This window comes from Geotrypetes seraphini, chromosome 10 (assembly GCF_902459505.1).
Source record: "Geotrypetes seraphini chromosome 10, aGeoSer1.1, whole genome shotgun sequence".
NCBI lineage: Eukaryota > Metazoa > Chordata > Amphibia > Gymnophiona > Dermophiidae > Geotrypetes > Geotrypetes seraphini.
Window position 1 is genome coordinate 4906092 of NC_047093.1, and position 17433 is coordinate 4923524.

At 45.0% G+C, this 17433-nt stretch overlaps 1 protein-coding gene across 1 annotated transcript in view; it reads right to left on the reverse strand.

The window, feature by feature from the left end:
* TIMP2 (TIMP metallopeptidase inhibitor 2) overlaps positions 1-17045 on the reverse strand; it is a 65898-nt gene extending 48853 nt beyond the window's left edge. The window contains exon 1 of the mRNA XM_033962466.1: positions 16644-17045. Coding sequence (XP_033818357.1) covers positions 16644-16767 — 124 coding nt within the window. The 5' untranslated portion in view covers positions 16768-17045. The remainder of the gene's footprint in view (positions 1-16643) is intronic.
* Positions 17046-17433: the final 388 nt, after the last annotated feature.

A 17433-nucleotide genomic window follows, 5' to 3' on the forward strand; every position in this document is an offset into this window, starting at 1 on the left:
AAGAGGCAGAAGGAGTACAAGGTGTCACAGAGGCCCTATCTAGAGGCTGCATTTAAGGCCCATGACTGCGCTACAAAATTGGCCGAGGACTGTTGCTGCAATGGCTGGACTCTCATAAGCCTGGAAGAGAAATAAAATAAGGGAGCAATTCCTGGGTGATTACAAAGGAAACCTTATGTGGTTAGATCCTAACCGTGGTTCCAACTGAGCTGGAAGCCCAAAAGAGAAGGTGGAAGCCACTGTGTTCAAAAAAGAGCAAATGGGAGAAATAATGTTAGGAATTTTTAGGACAGGAATAAAGAACAAAACTAAGATTATTATCGCTCTGTAGTGCAGCCATACCTCGAGTACTGTGTGCAGTTCTGGCCACCGCATCTCAAAAAAGATATAGTTGAATTAGAAAAGGTATAAAAATGAGTGACAAAATAATTAAAGTTTTGATTCGATTTCCCTATGAGGCAAGGCTAAAGCGGCTAGGCTCTTCAGCTTGGAGAAGAGATGGCTCAGGAGTGATATGATAGAGGTTTATAAAATACTGAGGGATACATTTGGGTAGATTCAATATGGCTTGTCGACTTAGACATGTGAATGACTGGTTCTGTAGGACAGCCTATTTTTCGGCAACTGAGGCGAAGTGTTTAACCTTTTTACCTCATCATTTTAGCTCTTTGCTCCATGCTCAGAGATTGCCTGCCCTTATGGAGATTTGTTCTTGTTTCCGGCGCGTAAAACCTGGAAACATTTATGTGCTCAGCTGTCATTTTCACCTGCTGTGACCCCTTGTTTGCCTATAGGGGGTAATGGGGTCTTTTCATAGGTGGTCTACGAAGGGTTTGATTTACTTATCTCAGGTGTTACAGGCTGATGGTACTATGCACTCTTTTCAATTGTTGAAAGACTCCTTTAAACTGGAAAATAAAGATTGGTTTTCTTACAGACAATTACAACATTATATTTGTTCCCTACCCCAAACTGCTTTGGTGGAGGACATTCAAGAGGAACTGTCTGAATCTCTTTGTTTAACAGTGCAGGTGTCGATACCGCTACGGTGGAGATTTGGACTATGAGAGGCTGGCTACCAACTGATCCCATGATCTTCACATTTTGATTTCAGGGGATTTGATCAAGCAAAGTGTTCAGTTGGGTGCTCGCTTGTTTATTTCTGCAGTTGAAAGAGAACGTTATTATAAATTTTTGGTCCGGGCTTACTTTGTTCCATATAGAGCTTATCGAGCCCATCTCTGCCCTACGGACTGTTGTCTGAAGTGCGTGGCCTCCCACGCCACTTTAGGTCATATGTTTTGGACCTGTCCTAGTATCCAGACTTATTGGAACAGCTTTTGTGGCATTGCACCTGGGTTCCAACGGACACTTTTCCCAGTTCGGCCAGGATGTGCGGCATTTGTTTCAAAAGCTATTTTCATGGGACTGAAAACTATCCTTCAGTGCTGGCTGTCTCATCATCCTCTCACGATCATGCACTGGCGTACTCAACTGATTCACCTAGCAGGGTATGAATGCCTTGCTATTTCTACAATGGACTCTAAACTGGGCACTTTGTTTCTTCGGTGCTGGCTACCCTTTTGTTCTACTGTTACTCCAACTGCCAGAAGCAGACTTTTGAACTGATGCACTCCTTTTGGTTTTGTACTTGTGAGCTGCTGTTCCCATGGGGTTGGGGTGGGTGGGAGGTTTGTATTGTAGTCTATATGCTTTACTGTGTTGTTTTTGTTATTGCTGTTTCCTATTTGAAACTTTAATAAACAGATTTAAATATAAAATACTGAGGGCTCCTTTTACGAAGGTGGATTAGGGCCTTAACACGCGGAATAGCGTGAGCTAGCTGCTACCACCTCATCTTGAGCAGGCGGTAGTTTTTCGGAGAGTGCACGCTAATCCAGTACATGCACTAAAAATGCAAGCACACCTTCGTAAAAGGAGCCCTGAGTGGAGTAGAACGGATAGATGTGAATCACTTGTTTACTCCTATGAGATCTCAATTTTTTTTGTTTAAAATATGTGGATTCATTTTCATTTGCACACACATTTACCTTTTTGAAAATACAGCATGCTAGAACCTTTCTGTAGTCAAATTACAGGTCTAGTGGAATTTTTAGCATGTCCCAGGAGATCAAAAATGCTGATCCCTGGTATATGTGTTTTAGTACTGGAGATAAGCCTGTACCAGAAGATACTATGGAGGATGTATTTGGACAACCTTGTTTGGATTTTGAACCCTGGTGCAGGCTTTTGCAGGGGTTATTTATACTAGTTTTGCCATTTATGCATAATTTCATTTTCGTATTATGCACCACATTTGCATCAATTTCTGAATCACAGTTACCGGGTGCTAGGGTCCACCTTGGGGGTTAGCCCCCAAGAAAAGGATCTGGGTGTCATCATAGACAATACGATGAAGCCAAAAAAGCAAACAGGATGCTAGGAATTATTTAAAAAGGGATGGTTGGCAAGACTAAGATTGTTATGTTTCTGTATCGCTCCATGGTGTGACTTCATCTGGAGTATTGCATTCAATTCTGGTCTCATCTCAAGAAAGATATAGCGCTCCTTTTACAAAGGCGCGCTACGGCTAAATTGCCGCGCGTGCTAGCCGCTACCGCCTCCTTTTGAGCAGGCGGTAGATTTTCGGCTGGCACACACTAATCCAGTGCATGCGTTAAAAACGCTAGCCCACCTTTGTAAAAGGAGCCCATAGTGGCGCTAGAAAAGATTCCAAGAAGAGGGACCAAGATGGTAAAGGGGATGGATGAGGAAAGACTAAAAAGGTTAGTTAGGGCTCTTCAGTTTAAAAAAGAGATGGCTGAGGGGAGATAGGATTGAAGTCTACAAAATCCTGAGTGGATCGATTTTGCACTAGGGGACACTCGATGAAGTTACAGGGAAATACTTTTAAAACCATTAGGAGGAAATATTTTTTCACTCAGAGAATAGTTAAGCTCTGGAACGCATTGTCAGAGGTTGTGGTAAGAGCAGATAGCGTAGCTGGTTTTAAGAAAGGTTTGGACAAGTTCCTGGAGGAAAAGTCCATAGTCTGCTATTGAGAAAGACATGGGGGAAGCCACTGCTTGCCTTGGATCGGTAGGTGCTAGTGACCTGGATTGGCCACTGTGAGAACGGGCTACTGGGCTTGATGGACCATTGGTCTGACCCTGTAAGGCTATTCTTATGTTCTTATAGGTTTGTTGGTACCGAGATGTTGCTCAGCTTACTTTTTGTTAATGAGTTTTTGCTTATTATTTACATGGAAGGCCATTTTTGATAGGACGTCATCTGTGAGATATCCAAATATTGGGGCAACAAAACGACCATTTTTGAAACCGCAGGACATCCAACTTTGGTTTTTGAAAATGATCCCTCTAGACATCCTGGCCCTTAGGACGTGTATCTTTTTCAGCCATTTTCAAAAAACAAAATGTCCAAATGCAAAACAAGCCCATTTGGAGGGGCTGCATTCAAATGCCTTCTTCAGGGACAAACCAACTGATGATGAAATACAGAACGTGTTAATATAATGACCTGAAACAAATAACCAAAGGGATCTGATTATGGTCAATAGAAAAACAATCGTAAAATGAAATGCACATTAGTTGGATTGGACATCACGCTTGCCTTTTTGTTGCTTTGCTTGCTTCTTAGGCAAGATACTTTTCCCTTTGCTGTGTGGTAATTGACAACGCCATTAAAAAACAATTTAAAAATTAAATCGTTAAATAGGGTTGAGCATGGAACACCAGGTGGCACCTAATGACACCAATTGAAAAGTAGGTGCAATTAGGGGTGGCGCGTAAGTGTGACTGACTTAGGCACCTATGGTTTTTAGCACGGGCCAGCAAGGTAAATGCTCTGACAGTCATATAAGCATTGGAGCATTTACCTCACCGACCCACACTAACCCAGGAAAACCTGACACCTAAGTGCCATTAAGCATGATTCCATAAGCAGCGCCTACAAGTTAGGCCTGGCTCGGAGTCGTTTATAGAATCAGGCCTTTAGCATTTCGTCATTAAACTGTCCATAGTTTGTCTTGTTCAACGTGAAGTTGTGTTTCTTCAAAGTGATCCATAAATCTAAGAAAAGAAATGGAAATAATGCTGTTGTAGCCTCTTAGGGAAGCTTTTTAAAAGTGGGTTATACAGCTTTTTCTATGCAGAAAGCAAGTGCTTCTAGAAGAGTCCAGGTCATGTTTACCTGGAATTAATGAAAGGGGCAGAGATGGGGGGGAGGATTATAATTTACATCCATGTTTTATAAATGTGTACACAAGAGTTGCTAAACTTTGCTGGGATATCTGTGTGGCCAAGGTCAGAGCATGTGGAAGCCCAACTCCTACCTCTTAGGCTAGGCAACCTGTTTATAAATTACATCCGGAAAAATCTCTCTTCCCCACATGCACAGTGGCACACACATTTTTAGGAGGCTGAAAATCCATTTAGGAACATTTATTTAAACCAGCACTTCACAACCTTTTTGTGCCTCTGAGCTCATGATTGCAGCCAAATAAAACTGAATGGCCCCCAGAATGCACCTACAGAGAGCCCACCTAGGTTGTGACCCCAAAAACCAGATTTTGTGACCTCATTTGGAAGCTCCATCCTAGGCTAAAGAGGTTAAGGCTCTTCAGCTTGGAGAAGAGATGGCTCAGGAGAGGTATGAGAGAGAAGTCTATAAAATACTGAGCGGAGTGGAACGGGGTAGACATGAACCACCTGCTTTCTCTTTCCAAAAATACTAGGACTAAAGGACAACACAATAAATAGTACATTTAAAACAAAACGGAGAAAATATTTCTCATTCAGCATCTAATTAAACTCTTGAATTCGTAGCCAAAGAATGTGGTTGAAGTAGTTAAGCTTACTGGGATTTTAAAAAGGTTTGGACAAGTTGCTACATGAAAAGCTAATAAACAATTAAGATGGATTTACTGGTAGGAAAATCTACTGCTTAGTTCTGGGATAAGCAGCATAAAATCTGATTTTACTCATTTGAGATCTACTGGAAACAGGATACTTGGACTGACGGACCTTCAGTCTGTGCCAACATGGTAACTCTTATAGAAACATGAGGGCAGATAAAGGCCAAATGGCCCATCCAGAGCATCCACTATCTCCTCCTCTCCCTATTGGCTAAGACTCTTAACATTTGCATCTCCTCTTCCTATTGGCTAAGGCTCTTTCCACCTGCATTATGAGCTCATAGAGCTTTTGATTATAGAAACCTGAGGGCAGATAAAGGCCAAATGGCCCATCCAGAGCATCCACTATCCCCTCCTCTCCCTATTGGCTAAGGCTCTTAACATTTGCATCTCCTCTTCCTATTGGCTAAGGCTCTTTCCACCTGCATTGTGAGCTCATAGAGCTTTTGATTATAGAAACATGAGGGCAGATAAAGGCCAAATGGCCCATCCACTATCCCCTCCTCTCCCTACTGGCTAAGGCTCTTAACATTTGCATCTCCTCTCCCTACTGGCTAAGGCTCTTTAAACCTGCATTATGAGGTCATAGAGCTTTTGATTATAGAAACATGATGGCAGATAAAGGCCAAATGGCGCATCCATTATCTCCTCTTCTCCCTATTGGCTAAGGCTCTTAACATTTGCATCTCTTCTCACTATTGGCTAAGGCTCTTTACACCTGCATTGTGAGGTCATAGAGCTTTTGATTATAGAAACATGATGGCAGATAAAGGCCAAATGGCCCATCCATTATCTCCTCTTCTCCCTATTGGCTAAGGCTCTTAACATTTGCATCTCTTCTCACTATTGGCTAAGGCTCTTTACACCTGCATTGTGAGGTCATAGAGCTTTTGATTATAGAAACATGATGGCAGATAAAGGCCAAATGGCCCATCCATTATCTCCTCTTCTCCCTATTGGCTAAGGCTCTTAACATTTGCATCTCTTCTCACTATTGGCTAAGGCTCTTTACACCTGCATTGTGAGGTCATAGAGCTTTTGATTATAGAAACATGATGGCAGATAAAGGCCAAATGGCCCATCCATTATCTCCTCTTCTCCCTATTGGCTAAGGCTCTTAACATTTGCATTTCTTCTCACTATTGGCTAAGGCTCTTTACACCTGCATTATGAGGTCATAGAGCTTTATGATTATAGAAACATGATGGCAGATAAACGCCAAATGGCCCATCCATTATCTCCTCTTCTCCCTATTGGCTAAGGCTCTTAACATTTGCATCTCTTCTCACTATTGGCTAAGGCTCTTTACACCTGCATTGTGAGGTCATAGAGCTTTTGATTATAGAAACATGATGGCAGATAAAGGCCAAATGGCCCATCCATTATCTCCTCTTCTCCCTATTGGCTAAGGCTCTTAACATTTGCATCTCTTCTCACTATTGGCTAAGGCTCTTTACACCTGCATTGTGAGGTCATAGAGCTTTTGATTATAGAAACATGATGGCAGATAAAGGCCAAATGGCCCATCCATTATCTCCTCTTCTCCCTATTGGCTAAGGCTCTTAACATTTGCATTTCTTCTCACTATTGGCTAAGGCTCTTTACACCTGCATTATGAGGTCATAGAGCTTTATGATTATAGAAACATGATGGCAGATAAACGCCAAATGGCCCATCCATTATCTCCTCTTCTCCCTATTGGCTAAGGCTCTTAACATTTGCATCTCTTCTCACTATTGGCTAAGGCTCTTTACACCTGCATTGTGAGGTCATAGAGCTTTTGATTATAGAAACATGATGGCAGATAAAGGCCAAATGGCCCATCCATTATCTCCTCTTCTCCCTATTGGCTAAGGCTCTTAACATTTGCATTTCTTCTCACTATTGGCTAAGGCTCTTTACACCTGCATTATGAGGTCATAGAGCTTTATGATTATAGAAACATGATGGCAGATAAACGCATCTTCTCAATATTGGCTAAGGCTCTTTACACCTGCATTGTGAGGTCATAGAGCTTTATGATTATAGAAACATGATGGCAGATAAAGGCCAAATGGCCCATCCATTATCTCCTCTTCTCCCTATTGGCTAAGGCTCTTAACATTTGCATCTCTTCTCACTATTGGCTAAGGCTCTTTACACCTGCATTGCGAGGTCATAGAGCTTTATTATAGAAACATGATGGCAGATAAACGCATCTTCTCAATATTGGCTAAGGCTCTTTACACCTGCATTGTGAGGTCATAGAGCTTTATGATTATAGAAACATGATGGCAGATAAACGCATCTTCTCAATATTGGCTAAGGCTCTTTACACCTGCATTGTGAGGTCATAGAGCTTTATGATTATAGAAACATGATGGCAGATAAAGGCCAAATGGCCCATCCATTATCTCCTCTTCTCCCTATTGGCTAAGGCTCTTAACATTTGCATCTCTTCTCACTATTGGCTAAGGCTCTTTCCACCTGCATTGTGAGGTCATAGAGCTTTATGGTTATAGAAACATGATGGCAGATAAACGCATCTTCTCAATATTGGCTAAGGCTCTTTACACCTGCATTGTGAGGTCATAGAGCTTTATGATTATAGAAACATGATGGCAGATAAACGCATCTTCTCAATATTGGCTAAGGCTCTTTACACCTGCATTGTGAGGTCATAGAGCTTTATGATTATAGAAACATGATGGCAGATAAAGGCCAAATGGCCCATCCATTATCTCCTCTTCTCCCTATTGGCTAAGGCTCTTAACATTTGCATCTCTTCTCACTATTGGCTAAGGCTCTTTCCACCTGCATTGTGAGGTCATAGAGCTTTATGATTATAGAAACATGATGGCAGATAAACGCATCTTCTCAATATTGGCTAAGGCTCTTAACATTTGTATCTCTTCTCACTATTGGCTAAGGCTCTTTACACCTGCATTGTGAGGTCATAGAGCTTTATGAAATTTCAGATAGGTAAATAGCATATTGCATAAAATTTAAAGCTAGTTCTTAATTTTCCACATGAAATTTACCATTTTTTCCCTAGTACTTTTTAAACTTGTGACATCTACAAAATTGGCATGCTCTTCTACTGCATCGTGCGTCTCTGTATATTCACAGAAGAGTTTCAATGTAAACTCCAAGATGGAAGTAGTGACCCCACTTCCTGCCCTGCTAACAGAACTCAACTTCTGGAAGGAGAAGGGAGCTCAGACCTATCTTGGCACTAGGGATTCTTTGGGACTATCCCACGCTTTACATAAGGCGTATGGGAACAGACTTAAAGATCTCAATATGTATACTTGTTTAAACGTCCAAACTTCGACTAACTCCATCATCCTATTACCTTGGAATCTCGCTACGCAACTGCTGTTTCAACTCTAATGTTGTAATCTCACTGTACACCTGTACTCAATATACACCTGTATCTGTATACTTCTATTATTGAATACCGTCTTGAACTGAAAAGGTATGACGGAATATAAATAAAGCTATTATGATTATTATACTTTGGAAGAAAGGCAGGAGATGGGAGATATGATAGAGACATTTAAATACCTTTGTGGTGTAATGCACATGAGTCGAGTCTCTTTCATTTGAAAGGAAGCTCTGGAATGAGAGGGCATAGGATGATGTTAAGAGGTTAATAGGCTCCAGAGTAATCTAAGGAAATTATATGTTTGCATCAGTTATCAATTTATCTTACTTATTTACCCATATTGACACTAACACATTAGTTTTGCTTTCTCAATCACAAGTTTCCAATATAGCGTCATCATAGCGACAATCTAATATTGAAAATATCTGACAGAAAAACAAGACTGCAAATTTGGACTCATTTGATGGGTCAGGCAGAGAACTACCAGTAGCTGAACTCATTAGATATGGGTTGCATTTGAGACATCAGTGATGAAGACAGACAAAATGACAGCTCTTATGAACTGGTCAATAACCTAACGACTAAGCAAATCCAAAATTCTGTGGTCCTGTTATAAAGATCCATGTTAGGATTAATGCAAAGTTGAAATTAATGTGGGAACAAGCCAGCAATGTTTCTATGGGCAGAGCAAAACTGGAGGAGAAAGACAGATTTATGGAGAAGCTCGACATACTTACCTGCAAGTGTGAAATAAATAGTTGTACTGATGTGGGATGCAATTCTGCCTGTGCCAGTGGCATACACATACTTTGTGTGACTGCAGCAGAGAGAAGACGATGCCTGTGATTGAGTTAGCCTTTATGTGTTTGGTGCTCATCAGATTGGACTAGTCAACCTCCCTGAGACCAGAAGGAAAGATAAGGCAAATAGAAAGGAGGATGAAGAAAAGTGGAGAATGAAGCATGAAAAAAGAAGTGCAGAAAAGCAAAGGATGATGGAGAGATCTTTGCTTGAAGTGGAACATGGAAATTCAGATGACATGATAGAAGAACCAACTGAAGAAGCTCTTGTTGCTTTAGAGAAAGCTAGGAAAGACCAAAATATAATGCTGAGGATATAATCAACTTAGCCCTTGCCAGTTTTAAGACACCATTGGACTGAGAGAGACAGCAGACTGCTACTGTTGTCTGAATTGAAAAAAAGACTCATAACTCACTTGAACACTGCTTTGGTGGGGGAGGGCTCAGGCGAGAATCATGAAAACATTGGATGTACAGTTTGAGGAGGAAGTGCAGCAGAATGGCATCCGTTGCATTTTTTTTAATGGTTATTGTGATGATACAAGGGTCATGTTAAAGGCAGAAGAGAATGGCAAAATGTATCCAAGAATCGTGAAAGAGGCTTCGTACGGAGCCAGGGAGGCAGATTACTGTGGCATTTTGTTCCTGCTAAAGCAACTAAAAAGAAGACTTGTGCAGAAATCATTGCTGATAATTTGGTTGCATGGCTGAGAGAAAGAGGAGCAGACAAAACTTTTCAAGCTATTGGAGGCGATTCCTGTAATGCAAACACTGAATGGGAGGAAGGGGAGATGCATTATTTGGGTGACTGCTTTATAGAGCAAGACATTAAGAAGCAACAAAGGAGCAGATCCTATTGGGAAAATGCTGGATTCTGCTACTGGAGAATGTGGTGCAATCAGTTAGCTTAGCAGGGTTTTTTAAAAGTTTGGATACTTTCCTAAAAGAGAAGTCAATAGGCCATTCTTGAGATGGCTTGGATGAGCAGCATAAGATCTGTTTTACTACTCGGGATCTAGCTAGGTTCATGGGTCCTGGGTTGCTGCTGGAAACAAGACACTGGGCTTGATGATCCTTTGGTCTGTCCCCAGTATGGCAATTCTTATGTTCTTAAATCCTGATTTTATTAAAATCTCTGTTGGTCCTGACCTTCCCCGGTTCAACAATGAAATAATGGTCAAAGACTTAAGCACAGATCAAAGCTATGGCTATAGAATTGTAACATGTGTCTTGCCAAAGGATCTAGCTCTGCTGGAAATAGGACCTGTGTCATGTAGCAGATGGCTCTAAGGCAGGGGTGCCCAAAAAGTCGATCGCAATCGACCAGTAGATCACGAAGGCAACATGAGTCGATTCTACCTGCTTCCCGACGCAAAAGCGCCGAGCCAACCAACCTTCCTCACCCAACGTCAATTCTGACGTCGGAGAGGAAGTTCTGGGCCAGCCAATCGCTGCCTGGCTGGCCCAGAACTTCCTCTTCGATGTCAGAATTGACATTGCCATACTGGTCGGGGAGAGGAATGCTGGTCGGCCTGACACTTCTGCATCGGGAAGTAGGGAGAGCTTGGGGCGGCAGTGGTTTGGAAGCCTGTTCACCAATGGCGGCTGCAGTGGCTTGGGGGAAGGCAGGGAGAAAGAAAGAAACGGGGCACACAGGGAGACAGAAAGAAAGGGGGGCAGGGAGGCAGAAAGAAAAAGTTGGCAGAGGGAATGAGGTCTGGAAGCATACAGCATGCTGAAAGATTGGATGCACAGTCAGAAGAGGAAAGTACAACCAGAGACTCGTGAAATCACCAGACAACAAAGGTAGGAAAAATTATTTTCTTTTCAATTTAGTGATCAAAGTGTGTCCATTTTGAGAAATTATATCTGCTGTCTATATTTTGCACTATGGTCCCCTTTTACTAAACCGCAATAGCGGGTTTTAGCGCAGGGAGCCTATGAGCGTTGAGAGCAACATGGGGCATTCAGCGCAGCTCCCTGCGCTAAAAATTGCTATTGCAGTTTAGTAAAAAGGGAGGGGGTATATTTGTCTATTTTTATATAGTTATTACTGAGGTGACATTGCATAGTCATCTGCCTTGACCTCTTTGAAAATAAATATAAATGATAATTCACATTTTCTCTGCAGTGTGCTTTGTGGTTTTTTTAAATTTTATTGTTGGTAGATTATTTTGACTTGGTCATTTTAAAAGTAGCTCATAAACCCAAAAAGTGTGGGCACACCTGCTCTAAGGGAATATGGATTTCCAAGCATAATCTGAAAAATTTAAGAATGATTGTAGAGCTCTGTATTGAGGTTTACATGGTAAATTGGTTCAATATAAAAATAAAAAGCAATGTCCCAGGCATCTCCTCTTCAACTACTGAAAGAACAGTGTAAAGAAGTAAGGTCATGCCTACAGTGAGAAGGTCATTTTTGTATGGTTACAGCAAGTCTGATATGCAAACAGGAGAGAATCGATGCAGTGGAGAAGACATTGAAGATCAAAGGTGAAGGAGATGAGACAGCAGGGTGAGACCCAGAAAAACACCAAACATCAGCACTGAGGCAACTGCACTCACCCAATTACTTGACTGGAGCTCCAGAGTCTCTGAGCCTCCTCTTATCTATACCATGACAACAGCAGAGATCAAGGTATTTCTGAGCAAGTCCATGGTGCTTCCAGACCAGGGGTGGGCAACTCCAGTCCTTGAGGGCCGGAATCCAGTTGGGTTTTCAGGATTTCCCCAATGAATATGCATTGAAAGCAGTGCATGCAAACAGATCTAATGCATATTCATTGGGGAAATCCTGAAAACCCGACAGGATTCTGGCCCTCGAGGACCAGAGTTGCCCAGCCCTGTTCCAGACTGACCCTCACACACCCCATCCATAGAAAGGTGTGTAAAATTGACAACTGAGGCTGCTGGTCAAGAGTACAATCGGGACGGGAGGGAACATTATATTAGGGGGTCAATGGTCAGCAGGGAGCCCATAGCCAAAACAGAAGCATCTTTGCTGGATTTGTTAAACAACATTAACTGCATAAAGGACATTTTAAAGACAATTATGTGGCTACAGATGTAGTTCATTTCTTCATTTCTACTTATTTCAACAGTTTCTGAAAACAGCTTTCAATTCAGCATGCATAACTGCATCATTTGGCCACCAGTAGTTGGTAAGTTGAAAACCTAAAAATCTACCCCTAAAATTGACACACCCTATAATGCAGGAGCGACAGGCCACGAACCAGTCTCACTTATTAATTTGACTCCTGGCCCAGTAGCAATACAGTAAAAACAGAAAGGCAATGAAAAAATAAAAGTACATTTTATTCACTTCTCTTGCTCCAGGCTCTAAAAGCAGATGGCCATGTTTCACCTGGGCCTGTGTCAGGAGATTCATAAAATACTAACAGCATCACAAACCCGGACTGCAGTAAAGTGAATCAGGGTAGAGAAATCCAAGGGTCAAATCATTTATTTGCTCATTTCAAATGTCAGGAGCTAGTGGGTGGAAAGAGGGGGGTTGTCATTTCAAAGTGACAAAGCAGTCAAGGCGCTGACAGAAAATGTTCTAGACATTTCTGATGAAGGGAGTGGCAGTGGAAGGATAAAAACTTGAATTGTAGCTGTGGCAAATGGTCACCAGTTAACTGTATATTATGTACTAGTCATTAAGCCCGTTACATTAACGGGTGCTAGAATATATGTCTGTCTGTCTTTGTGTCTCTCTCCCTGGGCCCCTTTCTCTGTCTTTCTGACCCTCTCCTTTCCCCTCCAGGTCCCTGTGCAGCAGTAGCAGCATTTTCACCCCCCCCCCCCCTTCCCTACTCTTACCAGATGTGGCCTGCTCCTTTTGGCCCCTCCCCCTTCCCTCCCGCGGTCTAGCCTGCTGAAAGGGCCCCCCCTTCCCTTATCGAGTTTCCCGCAGGCAAGCCAAGCTTCTTACCTTTTTTTTTTTTCAGTCTGTTTCCCTCCCTCGCATGGCTCGCGGCTGGAGTCTCTTTGGTGCGTCCCTGCCCGGCCCGCGGTCTGGCCTAATCCAGGCAAGTATCGGTGCAGCTCCTCACGATCCCCACCAGTGTCGGAAGCCTTCTCCGACGCTGGTGCGGCTCATGAGAGGAGCCGACACCGCTGGTGAAGCTCATGAGGGAGTCCAACACTGGCGGCCATTCCTTTCTAGGTAAGTGCTGGGGACCCGCGCTTGCGCACTCCTGCGGCCACGGAACTACATCTCACAGATCAGAGATCATGGAAGCACGCAGTATGAGTGCGCATGCGCGGATAGCTTTTTATTATATAGGATGTTCACCTGTAAATTGTTACGAGCACGTTGGGGAGATCCTATATAATAAAAGCTTACCGGCGCATGTGCTGTTAAAACAGCGTGATCACTGCCACTGTAGTGTGTGATCCGTGGCCGTGTTCCATTTTAGAACCCGGCGGCAGGGAACAGACACAGCACAGCCAGAGACTCCGCCCTCCCACCCTCACTCACTGCCAAAACCACCACCGCCAAAGCCTCCTCCTTCTCGCCGGCTCACCCGCGTTTAAATTCAGAGAAAAGCGCTGCACCGCACTAACGCTGGCCTCGCCGTCTTCTGTCCACTACGGCCCACCCTCTCCGACTACTTCCTGTTTCCGCTAGGGTTGGCCGCAGTGGATAGAAGACGCCAAAGCCAGCAGTAGCGCGTGCAGCGCTTTTCTCTGAATTTAAACGCGGCGGCTGGGAAGGTAGCGGCGGGAAATGCTGCTGCTGCACAGGGAAGGCCGGGAAATGCTGCTGCTGCATAGGGAAGGCCAGGAAATGCTGCTGCTGCACAGGGAAGTGTGTGTGGGGGAGAGGAAATGCTGCTTCTGTACAGGGAAGGCCGGGAAATGCTACTGCTGCACAGGGAAGTGTGTGTGGGGGGGGGAAATGCTGCTTCTGCACAGGGAAGGCCGGGAAACGCTGATGCTGCACAGGGAAGGGTGGGAGGGAAATGCTGCTGCACAGGGAAGTGGAGGGGACGGAGAGGGAAAGGGAAAGGGGGCCTGGGAGAAATCTTGGTTTGCTTTGGGGAAGGGGAGACAGAAGGGGGCCATGGAGAGACAGAAAGACAGGCAGGCAGGCAGCGCATTAGAACGAAATATAGACACACAGAAAGACAGCGGACAGGGAGAGAGACAGAAAGAAAGACAGACAGACAGGGTGCCAGAAAGAGAACCAGAAAGAAAGAAGTACAGACAGCGGGAGAAGAAAGACAGAAAGAAAGAGAGAGACAGGGGCAGAGAGAGACACAGAAAGAAAGAAATACAGACAGACATATATTCTAGCACCTGTTAATGTAACGGGCTTAAACACTAATAAATTAAATAAATAAATAACCCACATTCCAAGTGCTTAACATGCCCTCCAGTGAGTGATGGGTCAGCCACAATGAGGGAAAGAAAAGTCCTGGGGAAAAGCACCTAGCAGTGGGGTTGTCAGTAATCCTTTCCCCATAATCCCTGTGGGGTGGGGAGGGGAAAGTAAAGACTCTTGGAAAAAGAAGGGCATAGGCTGAGAAAAAAAGTGTATTAACAATTAAAGAGGATGGAAGCTGCTAATCAGAGAGACAGAAACACAGACAACGCAGGAAACTATCATACCATCAAGTTAGACCTTTTTTTCCCGATATTCTTAAAGATAATATAGCAGCCAGCAGAGATCAAACAGAGTCCGATTAAATTCCACATGCTTGAGCACCACTGGCATATTTGGCAGATCAGATGTACATTGCTCACTATTAGAAATGAGATTCCATCTCTCCAAAACTTGACATCAAGATGTTTATGCTTCTAAATACACGTCTCCTCTTTCCATACAAAACCAGTCTAAGCAGATTCTCTATTTTATCTGTCCCAATTCCTGCACCATAAACCTGGCTCCAATTCTCATCCTAACAGACCTTAGCAACTTTGTAAGAACTCTAGTGAGAGAGTTAATGCCCACTGGTTCCAATTTAGCAGCAAACACTTTTTGTCTAGGTTGTCTAGGTAAGGAAAGGGAAAATGCTCCCAGCTAGCAGAGTCTTTTGTAGACCTTCTAATATGGATACAGGAAATACACATGTAAGGGCTTTCAGACAGCAGGTTTTCTAAGAGACAGCCTATGTATGAGCTGCCGCTTACATGCATTAACATGGATTTTACCAAACTGGATATCCAAGGAGAAGCAATTAAGAACATAAAACTGGATCAGACCTAAGGTCCATCTAGTCCAGTCTCCTGCTTCCAACAGTGGCCAATCCAGACCATGAATAGCAAGATCCCAGGATCCCCAAAGAGTAGCAAGACATCGGGAACCCCCAAAGAATAGCAAGACCCCCGGAACCCCCAAAGAGTAGCAATTCTCCAGGGATCCCCAAAGAGTAGCAATTCTCCGGGGCTCCCCAAAGAGTAGCAAGACTCCAGGGACCCCCAAAGAGTAGCAAGACTCCAGGGACCCCCAAAGAGCAGCATGATCCCGGGAACCCCCCAAAGAGTAGCAAGACTCCAGAACCCCCAAAGAGCAGCATGATCCGGGAACCCCCCAAAGAGTAGCAAGGCTCCAGAACCCCCAAAGAGCAGCATGATCCCGGGAACCCCCCAAAGAGTAGCAAGACTCCAGAACCCCCAAAGAGCAGCATGATCCCGTGAACCCCCAAAGAGCAGCATGATCCCGTGAACCCCCAAAGAGCGGCATGATCCCGGGAACCCCCCAAAGAGTAGCAAGACTCCAGAACCCCCAAAGAGCAGCATGATCCCGTGAACCCCCCAAAGAGTAGCAAGACTCCAGAACCCCCAAAGAGCAGCATGATCCCGGGAACCCCCCAAAGAGTAGCAAGACTCCAGAACCCCCAAAGAGCAGCATGATCCCGGTTCCCCCCCAAAGAGTAGCAAGACTCCAGAACCCCCAAAGAGCGGCATGATCCCGTGAACCCCCAAAGAGCGGCATGATCCCGGTTCCCCCCCAAAGAGTAGCAAGACTCCAGAACCCCCAAAGAGTAGCATGATCCCGGGAACCCCCCAAAGAGTAGCAAGACTCCAGAAAAGAGTAGCATGATCCCGGGACCCCCAAAGAGTAGCAAGACTCCAGAACCCCCAAAGAGTAGCATGATCCCATGAACCCCCAAAGAGTAGCATGATCCCGTGAACCCCCAAAGAGTAGCATGATCCCAGGAACCCCCAAAGAGCAGCATGATCCCGGGAACCCCCCAAAGAGTAGCAAGACTCCAGAACCCCCAAAGAGCAGTATGATCCCGTGAACCCCCAAAGAGTAGCATGATCCCGGGAACCCCCCAAAGAGTAGCAAGACTCCAGAACCCCCAAAGAGCAGCATGATCCCGTGAACCCCCAAAGAGCAGCATGATCCCGTGAACCCCCAAAGAGCAGCATGATCCCGGGACCCCCAAAGAGTAGCAAGGCTCCAGAACCCCCAAAGAGCGGCATGATCCCGGTTCCCCCCCAAAGAGCAGCCCGGTTCCCCGTTCCCAATGGCTCTGCTGTCGCAATTCGGGCGCTCCTCGGCGCTGGCCATTTGCCTCGCCCCACTCACCTACGTCGGCGTTGCAGAAGGCCTGCTGGGGGTGCACCGGGGAGCAGCTGCAGGCGCGGGAGGCCCCAGGGGCCAGCACGAGCAGCAGGGCCAGCCAGGCCAGGGCACTGCGCGTCGCCCCCATGGGCGTGTGGTGCGGAGAGGCGGCGACGGGACGGCGGGGCTGCGCGGGCGGAGGCGCCTCTTTGTCTCTCGGCGGCTCGACTCGCTTCTGCTGCTCCGCCTCGCGGCGAACCGCCTCCACCGCTCTGCTGCCCCTCCTCCCGTGGCGCGAGCTGCAGGCGGGAGGGGCAGCGCTCGCGCTCACGACGGAGGGGGCGAAGCAAAGCCCAAGCCCGGAGGACCAACTAGTTCCCACTGGCAGCTTCAGGGACACTTAAGCGCCTGCGCAGACCAGTGGTCCATCCAGCACCTTCTTGGGCAGCTCAGGAAGAACTGCTAAGTCCATCATGTGGTTTCGCCCAAAAAGCTGGTCTACAGTTCAAAGAAATCTCACTGCAGGGACAGGGAACTCAGCCCCTCCCAAGGCATCCCCCAGCAGGAGGAGTGCCCAATTCTTCCTGCTGGAATCCCCAAAACACCCCCCACCCAACCACATAATAATAACTTTATTCTTATATACCGCCAACAATCTTGCGACTTCTAGGCGCAGGCAGCGACTTACAGAGTATAGCAGTGTGCATCTGATAGTAACAGCATTAGGAATAGTACGGTTTGCAATGAATTTGAAAAATTCCATAAATTGATTGGAGCATTCATAGTTAGTGATTAGGGGTTGACAGTTTACAAG